The following is a 9505-nucleotide window of genomic DNA, read 5'->3' as shown; positions in this document are numbered from 1 at the left end:
CCCCCCCGCCTCTGCTAACATCCCACAATCGGTCTAGTTTCGTTTTCTCATGATCCGACAGGTGCTGAAAACTCCAAGCGCACATATCGCAAAAAGCAAACTGACAAATCTGTGGGGACACAATTGCAATTCGTTAATGCCAACCTGAACAACACCATGTGATCTCATATGAAGGCAAATTTGCGATGCGGAGAGAAGAAAAGGATAGTCGGATGACCACAGAAAATTCTCCAGATTCTCCGCAATCAAGTCAGCAACATGTGGTTCTCTTTTTTTCTGGGGAATTGAACACGTCAAAGCTTCTTGAAAAAGAGGGGAGATGCTGAGATTTGGTTTTCGTCTAAACGCCATTGACGCTTAGAAAAGTATGTGTTGAATACGAGTAGTCTGGGCTCAGGCACAGAGTCAATGGTTTCTGCTTACTATATTGTACATGCGGGATGGGATGTCTCTGTCTCTGTCTCTGTCTCTGTCACTGTCACTGTCGACGATGCCATCGACTTCCCCAGAAAATCACAAGCGGGAGAGGCGTCGTTGTCTCTTGTTCCCTTTACCTCTCTCTACCTCTGATTTGACTCCCCCACACGCAGGGAGGTGTCATAGGTGAAGCAATTGACTGGCTATCATTACATCTCTGGCACAGCTTGTCAGAAATGACTGATTTCAAACACGTCTCCTTATCCAGCCTCCTTTTGCGCAAATACTTTTGAAACAATCCATTCTCAGTCACGGAGTATGAGTCCGTCCTCCTCTCATTTGGCTTGCGATGTGGCGCCTAGCTCGTGAGCTCGGGTGCGGCTCCGCAGAATTCCACAATTTGGCCGTGAGCAGAGTGAACCAAAAGACGCGTTTCGATAATTCAATGGTCTGGACTAGACATATGTGTCTAGAACCGGAAATACATTGTGCTGGCGTAGAGCTGATGGTAGAATGCAGTAGTTCGAACGATACGAGATGCACGTTGGGTTGCTTTAATCATATGTCAATCGCCTCTCCAGATGTCTGCCGTCTTCAATTACATAAATAACTATCACCATGCACATGCATTCAGAGTTAAAAACTCAAAATAGTTAATTATGGGTTGCCTAATGCTACATTTCCCATTCGTGGCTTGTCGCTGCAACCCATACCCTTACTGTAGGAACGCAAGAAGAAAAGCAGCCAGAAAGATCCGTCTGCCCCAGGTATCTTCCAAGGGACAGAACCCCCGAAGTCTAAGTATTTTGGCCGAGGGCGGAGATACTTTGGAGGAGATTGGACTTACGCGTGTTGTTCTTAGCGTCCAGATGTGCCCCTTCAGCTTACACTCACCTAACTTACTGACGAGAGGCTGGGATCGGTTTCTGAATACCGATGCCGGACACCCTCTCAATTCAGGCCGACTTAAAGATGACAATAACTCATGTGAGAACCCATGTAAAGAAAAAACTCAATGGCGCGTTCCAGGTCCCAGAAGCGAGTGCCGATGGCTTGGCAGCCTTGGTAATGGCGCTGGAGTTCCAAGCCAGTCGTTTTATGTCAATTGTCATCTTGTAAAACTTGTCGTTGGAGACGGCTCAGGACGGTTCTACCTTTGACCTCGTGTTGGTGACCTTGCCTTTTGTTTACTACAGTAACTGCGCTGTGTTTAGCTTGCATAAGGTATCCCCAACAAAGGCAACACTGCACTATGCTAGAGAAAAGCCTAGAAGCAGCAGCCAGCACCTACGACTGACCGCTCGATCAGACTACGGGTATTATCGTAAAGTCCCATGTTCCTTTTTGTCTTGCGACTCACGCCATTTATTACCGACAGTATGGTTGGCTTCCAAGTGATATCCTTGACACGGAGAGCTTTCTCATGGAGTTGACAGGACCAAATGATGAAAATTGTTTCAGAGATTCATGCCTGACATGTGCTCAAATCTGACTCTCTCTTTCTCCTCTCCCCTCGCAAAAAAACCTAAAAGCCAATTGATCAAGTCACGAGCTGTACAAATCCTGCAGCGCTGGCTTGCTTGGTTGGGTCTGCCACACTTAAATGGCCTTCAAGGCTTGGGGCTTGTCCTCCCCGAGCCAATGGGATTTCTGCCTGCGCATTAAACGGCCGCTGCTGCAACCCTCAGCTCTGAAGGTGCTGGCTAGGCCTGGCTCACAGTTGAAAACACCCAGAATTGATGACGTCCATCCTGGGTCATGTCTCCCAGCGATCCTTGAAGCATCCAGGAACCTTGGAACCCTTCTGACAATTCACAATGCAATGCGACATTCCATCACAACACCACACGCATTGCGTCTGGATGATCGATTCACTCATTCACTCACTCCACTCAATTGGGTCATGTCATTCATTATTTTGTTTGTTCAACGTGAAAAGTTTTATTCATGTTTTTGCGGAAACCTCTTTCTCATAGACAATTCGCCCTTTTTGCGAGTTTTTTTGCTGAGTGACTCGTTTAATGTTTTGCTTTTCCATCTCAGTCTCTCTTCTTTCTCTCTCTCTCACTCGCTCATACATTGCTTTTCGCTTTCGCTCTGCTCTCGCCTGTCATCATCCACTGCTTTTGACTTTTGTTTTCGCCTTTTGCGCTTGCTCGAGTAAAACCAATGACCGTATTTCGTGACCCATGCTCCGCCTCAAACTTTCATAGTGAAATCATATCCTCAGGTTGCCCCAGAAATCTTCCCCATATGAACTACAAGTACACGTGCCCCGAGCCAGGAAATGACGAAACAAGAGCCTGCCGAGGCCTTGAAAAAACACGATTTCATGGTATCATAATGTTAAGAGTCCCCGCCATGAGTGATAAAAAAGATAAAATACTTGAGTTCCGTTTCGCTTAACGACTTGTAAAACAAATGCTGCAAGTGCAGCTAAAAATAAAAACGCTCAATGCTGATGTGGTGATGCCTTTCGTGCGCCGTCCAATGCACAATCGTAGTGGGTATAGTTGTGTCGGTATGGTATAGTGTGGTATGGGTATCATTTACCACCCCTTGGAGTGATATCCGTCGCTGGCCTCCTTGGAGAAGTATTGGTTCCAGCTGCTAGCGTTCACATCCTCGCTCTTCTTCATGCAAGGCTTCTCAGGGTACTGCTTCAGGTTGGCCACATCGTGTGATGTATGTCGTCGCTTGAGGACGGCATTAGCTGTCGAGGACTTCTGTTGTCGCTCCCAGAGGAGATGACGTCGAAGAGACTCAGTCAACTCGGTCGCCAACATATTGCGACGAGTAGTACGAGGTGACAGCGCAGCTTGAGGCTGGATGTGGTTGGGGCCGGTCATGATGGGCTGAGCACTAGACCTAGGGACCTCATGTATAGGCTTGAGGCCAGGTCCACGCATGCCCTTCATCATCAGGGGAGCCTCGTCAGAGTCGTTAGGCGAGGCACCTAGTGAGGGGCCGTGGGCCATACGAGATCGTGGAATGGCTGAAGTCGATTGGGAGGCGTGGTTACCAAGAGTGCGTGCGCGATCGTTCTGGGCAAGCATGAGGGTGATGAGAGATCGTCGTGAGGTCAAATTGGCCTTGGAATCCACTCGCTGGAAGAACTTGTCGTCCATGCTGGACTTTCCGCTCTCTTCCATCGAGTCCTCCCAGTCCGAAGAGTCGTCATCGTCATCGATGGCGCTCTCGTCAATGTAGTCGTCGGTGTCTGAGTCGACAGCTGCCTCATCATCGATGGTTCGTGTCATGACATTGTTGCTGAACGAGGCCTGCTTCTTGCGTGCAGAGAGCAGCGAGCCAGGTCGTGATGAAGCCATGGCGCTCTTGAGTGAGCCGTCCTCCTCAGAGGAGCCACCAATCTGGAACACGGGCTTCTTGATGATGGGAATGATGGGCTTGCTGTTACTGAGGCTCTGGTCCTGTTCACTAGACGAACAAGAGCCACCAAGCGCAAAGCGAGCGGGCTTCTTTGATTGCACAACCTTGGCAGCAGGCGACGACTTGGGCTCAGGAATTGCGTCTGATGATTGAGCAGCACCGGAGATAGTTCGAGGAGTGGGAATCTGGGAAGGTGAGAAGCCACGCACAACAGTGGTGCGGGGGAGGCTTTGCGGTGAAGGTTGTGGCGAACCCTCTGAAGCTGTGATGGACTTTGCAGGCGATTGAGACTCGGTTGTAGTTGAACCAGAACGCTCGAAAGCAGGAGGAACTGGAAGAGACTCCTTGGGGACAGGAGCTATATGAGGGGCCGACAGAGGGCCCTTGTCCTTAACAATAGAGACAATCATCTTCTCGAAATCGTCGGAGCTGATATGGCGTTCGCGCTTGCTTCGGGTGCTGGCGCAAGAATCTTGACGTCGTACACGAGGGCGGGCGATCTCAAGCGGTGCTGACAATGAACTAAAGTCGACAGCCTCTTCGTCTACAAGAGACTCAACACTGCCTGATAGTTGGGGAAGATCGGATATCCTGGACTCGGAAGGAATGTTCTGGGGGAGAGTCTGTGTAGAGGGTGCTGTCTTTTCTTCGTTGTCGACGACAAAGGTTTCTCTTTGCCACAGTCGCCAGCTAAGGTTCTCTAGTCTTCGACCTTGTTCAACGGAGTCTGCGCACCGAGAGAAGACTGACTGGTCAGCATATAAGCAGGGGACACAAACAAGAGATGACTTACCAGTCCACATGCTATAGAGATTGGCGGGATTGCCAGTATCGACCTTGTGGATGACGTTCGCATCCACTGTCAAAACGTGAGTGTCTAAACGATAGGGCATAATGTGTCTTGGACCTGTCGATTTGTCGACTAGGGAGAGTTGCGAAGGTGGGTGCGAATAAGTCGGTCGAAGTTGTAAGTGCAATCGAAACGGTCGATAAGTCTGTATAGGTCGTCGGCGAAGTAGATCGAGTCAGAGCCGACAATGCGCCCGAGCGTAGTAAAGAGGATGAGATTTGAGGTGGAGAAGACTTGGTCGCGGGCGGTCAAGTCGATGGAGTTCAAGATCAATGTAAGCGAATTTGGCGTGTCAGTGCGATGTCGAGGTGGATGCTGCGTTTCATGGGGATCCTCGAGTAGACATATACTGTATGTGTGAAGGCGATTCCTGGTGCAAGGTCGTCCTCTCAAAATCCTCTGCAATGGATGTTGGGTCTTGGTGTTGGTGTAAGTGTATGTGTATGTGGAGGAGATCGAACAAAGTCCGGGGGGATCAAACGTAGTTATTCTTGTTTGGTCTGTGGGAAGAAAGACGGATTGGGGGAAGGGAGTCGCGGTGTGCGCTATGTAAATGGAGTCTAAGGTACCTTAGCACAAGCACGAGTGCACGCCAGGCCCAGGGGTGTCGGACCGCAGGGGCGTGTATGCTAGTCTAGAGGGGGTGTGAGCCACTGCACTCTGGCCGGGGGTGGCTCAGGTACGTACATACTGAGGAGAAATGGACGGGAGGGGGGCATTGGAAATAGCGGGTACCACCCAAATAGCACAAGCCCAAGTCCCCCAGTACAAGACGGAGGTACCGCGGCGCAGGAGAATTTTCGCTGTCAATGGACGCTGAAGTGAGTTACGGTTCACTCAGGATGAGTCCAGTGATTGATTGATTCCTGTGGGGTGGCATCTCAACCTTACACTTTTACAGAGGCGTGACCAGACGGATTCAGTTGAGAATGGGGGTTAAAGTGGCGGCACAGCGCAGTACAGCACAGCATAGTACAGCAAACGCAGGACAACGAAGACCAAAGAGCTATCTATTTCTTGTCTGTATCCTTGAGTCTCTTCCCTCTCTGAACAAAGGGATCCTCTTCGAATCAAGAACCTGCCCAATGTCATGTCCACACCAGGGCACAGGATGATAGAGGTGGAGGTGGGAAGGCCTGTATGCTGTTCAACTTCGGCGACATAGCAGACAAGGACAGGGCGTCTGTCAGGGGGAGGAACACGGGTGGAGGTGGCAGAGAGGGGGAGGCAAATTCTTCCTGGTGACCAGTTTCCACGGGTCTTTACCTGAAGAGGCACTTATTGTGTTCAAGTCGCGGGTCACTATGATACCCAACGGAGTTTAGACTCATACACACCGAGCCAGTCCTCTTTTGGTTATATCTGGATTACCTGATCAAGTAAGTGGCCCACCTGAGACAGTTACGGAGCGAGCACAGACGAACGCGGTCTCGGGAGTGCAAACGGTTCTATCTCTCGGTGTCCCCTAACGCTTCCTAATGGGGCCGCGGCTTCCTGTAACGGAAAGCAGATCCTGCTGTCCGTTTGGCGTTCTGGAACGTTGACAGCTTGTCATGTGTCCTGTTCATCTCCCTTAAGCGGCTCCGTTGTGAACTGAGACTGAATCGGGCATCCGAGTCCAGAACTGAGGACGACCCTGTTGTTTGCCTGGCCAGGTCCAATTCCCCCCACTGTCATTCTCTTGGGACCTTCTGTCTCCCGCGGATCAAGCACCCTGTAGCCCGCTCCTCATCAGGGACCTGTCTGAGGCCCCATCACAAGTCACGTTGGTGATCCAAGCCTCGCTTTGTGTTGTTCTGGCCCGGATTAACCGCGGCCTTAACATTCACCAAGGCATTTGATCCTGAGAATAGTGAGACTCGGTAAGGACGAACGGCTCTCTTGAAAGCCATTAGCTCGATAGCTTCAAGGCACATGATAGACCCTGAGAGAGTTTTCGCCGAGCATGGTGTTGAAGACCCTGACCGGTCATATCAATGGTGTTTTTGGCATTGAGCTTCAATTCCAATCCCAAGTCGGTGTCGTCAACAGACGCCTGTGTTAAAGCGTCAATTGGTCCGCTTGCAATCCAGGCTTCCATTTCAACGGCGAATTGACGTGATTCTGGGCGATCTGGGATTGGAAATGAGAATCCTGCTAGTGATTATCGTCCTGGAGAAGCCCCAGAGGATCGTGGGGATTCATTGACTTGACCCGTTCTCAATGGCATAACCAATATCCGGTGACCCCGTGATAACAATGAGCCCCCAGATTGTCATCCGCACACTGCACCTCGCCTCCGCAAGCGGCCACGGGCCTTTGAGTGATCTCGCCTAGAAACTCGTCTGTCGACACTGGCAAAGTAAGTGAAAGGCTATACGCGGTCAAAGTTCAGGCGTGTAACGACTGATGACTGATGACCGTGTTCTTGCGCCTGACCACGGAGCTCATTCCGACGGGACGAAGCCGAGTCGAGTCACTCTGGAGGTGAGGTTTTTGCGCCGTAATCTGCAACTATCCCTCTGCCCATAGTCAATTGGGCAGGACTTGCCTCCCGTCCGTTCTGCTGTTGATGCGCCCGACATCATGGGATAGGCGTGACCACGGACATATGCCGAGCAGATCAGACGAGAAACTTGCTACCGGCTCATAAATGAATATCCCGAGGCTTCAGTGACGATACCTGGGGTAGGTCACCTGCCTTGATGTTCCAGGATCCTCGGCACCAGTCGTTGTCGAGAGGCTTAACAGTTACAGTCGGCAGTCAAGGCAACTTCAAGGGAGGCAGACTTGAATTGAGCCTTGTCAACCTGGGTTGCGATGAGCTGAGGCCCTGCTGAGGCCTCTGTCGTCATGTTCAGGGGCGCTTCTTCAGGGTCCTGGCGACTCAGCGCTTGGCGCTCTAGGTCAGCAGACGCGCTGCCGTCGCATCAGGCCAACCATCCATCCCAACCGCCGTGAAGTGACGCTTGCCAACGCATAGAACAGCATCTGCAGCCATATGACTCTCCTGAACGGCTTTCTATTTTCACATTTTGGCCTCTCATTTCCTTGCTTGCACCGCCGGGCTGTAAACACAGGGCTTCAGTCGTGGGCGCCTCGGTAATCCTCGCAGCGATCATCACAGCCCGTCTTGGTTTCCAAGATGACTGTCAAGTTTTCTCAATGACTGGTCAGATTTCAGAGCGCCGACAGGCTGGTGACCCTGGAGTTCGCATATTTGCCTGCCTCAGATATGTTATTGGAAGGCATATATTCCTGCCTAAGCAATCATGCGTTCGGCCTCTTGTAGTCATAATCATGCTCTTGTAAAAGCTCTATACCATTGGTTTGTCTTATTCACATGATGGTCCAGGGTATTCAAGATGGCCAGACGATGGATGTCCTGCCTGCCCTAGGGGCTCTTCTATGCCGTCCTTTGGTAAACTTGTTGATGAGTGAGTTATTTCATTTCTCAAGTGTTCATCCTTTTGATGGCAATATAAGTTGGTTCCAATTTGAGGCGTCTTTTGAGGCCAGCGATTTTTGAGGATGACATGGGCATGAAGTGAATGATGTCGTGTTTGATGTTGCATACGATGTGAGGTGGTGAGCAGTCATGTAAGAGCCCCTGACAATTGATGAATTAGGACATCTCGATCGCCTTTCGGTTCTTCGATCTTGCAGTCAAGCCTGCCTTACTGCCTCAAGAATCACCTGTCCTGCGTTGAAGATCTGGCTGCCGTCATTCAACGCACCTTAGCCCCACGAACCACTACATGCCAATTACATAGCTAGAGCTAAAGTAGCAGATCCCGGTAGACCAGGATGGAGATCATGTCAAAAATTTGATGCACCGGTAGTTGTCTGTGAACTGATGTCCATATGAATAGTTGGAGAATTGCGTTGAATATTCAGTACAACCCATATATTCAGCGTCCAGACATTCATGATTAGTATCATGCAAAATCTCCTCTTGTCCCGGCCCGCTGGTAGACAAAAAAAGGGTGAATGCGGCTTTATGACGTTTCATGGAAGTGCCCCGTCCCACTGCCAATACTGTTTCTGTACCATTGCGTCGTCCAATGCCACCGAAACGTGGACCTGATAGCATGAATAGGTACCTCAGGAATGCGGTATTATTCCAACAGTTTCGATTCGATTGTGTGTGCGATGAAAAAAAGAAGAGGGGCGTGAGGGGATTATTGCAGCTGGCAGTTGGCAATCAGACAAGCAAGCAAGCATAAAACACCGAGACTAGAGGGAGAAGAGGCTCCAAAGTGAGGTGAGTGCTAATAATTCACCTTACGAATGGTAACATCATAACCCACCTGAGCCAGCTAAAAGCTCACCTTGGGTCAAGACTGGCACCTAAAAAAAACCAAAATCTGGCCCCCGCGCGGGCCGATAAGCGATAAGAGCTCCTTCTTCACACATCATGCCCTCCACTTAACGTTAGGCTGTTAGTTGGTTGGTTCTTGGCCTCCCTGTGTGCTGCCCCTCGCTATTGTAGGTAGGTACGGATCCTGACCTCCAGCTGCGTCACCGACCGACTTCCACTGCCCGGGCCATCAAAGCTGGCGCCATAATAATTTCCCCCCTTCTCTTGACAGGAAACCTGGTGAGACCATATTCTATCAATATCATCCGTTGAAGCCGGCGCTTCTCTTCTCTTCTCCTTATCTTCCTGTAAGTATCGTGCTCTCCCCAATTGTTGTGCCCTCGTTTCTCATCATATACACTTTTAGAGCTACACTATCTGCCCCGCCGCGCTTTTTCCTTCTCCGGACGGCTACGCAATATCCCAAACTTACTTCAACTCGGTTCTGGCAAACCTTGAATCGAATCATCACTCCTACGCGTTCTTCCTATATTTTCGAAGTCACCAAA

At 50.3% G+C, this 9505-nt stretch overlaps 1 protein-coding gene across 1 annotated transcript; it reads right to left on the bottom strand.

The window, feature by feature from the left end:
- Positions 1-2966: 2966 nt before the first annotated feature.
- On the bottom strand, positions 2967-4700 carry FTJAE_13718 (uncharacterized protein; the record flags this gene model as incomplete). Its single annotated transcript, XM_037346889.1, has 2 exons — positions 2967-4534; positions 4601-4700. The coding sequence occupies 2 exons, from the start codon at positions 4698-4700 to the stop codon at positions 2967-2969; spliced, it is 1668 nt and encodes a 555-aa protein (XP_037199260.1).
- Between the last annotated feature and the right edge of the window lie 4805 nt (positions 4701-9505).

Source organism: Fusarium tjaetaba, assembly GCF_013396195.1.
Source record: "Fusarium tjaetaba strain NRRL 66243 chromosome Unknown NRRL66243_c0000461, whole genome shotgun sequence".
In the NCBI taxonomy this organism is placed as follows: Eukaryota; Fungi; Ascomycota; class Sordariomycetes; order Hypocreales; family Nectriaceae; genus Fusarium; species Fusarium tjaetaba.
This window is presented reverse-complemented; position numbering and strand designations above follow the sequence as displayed.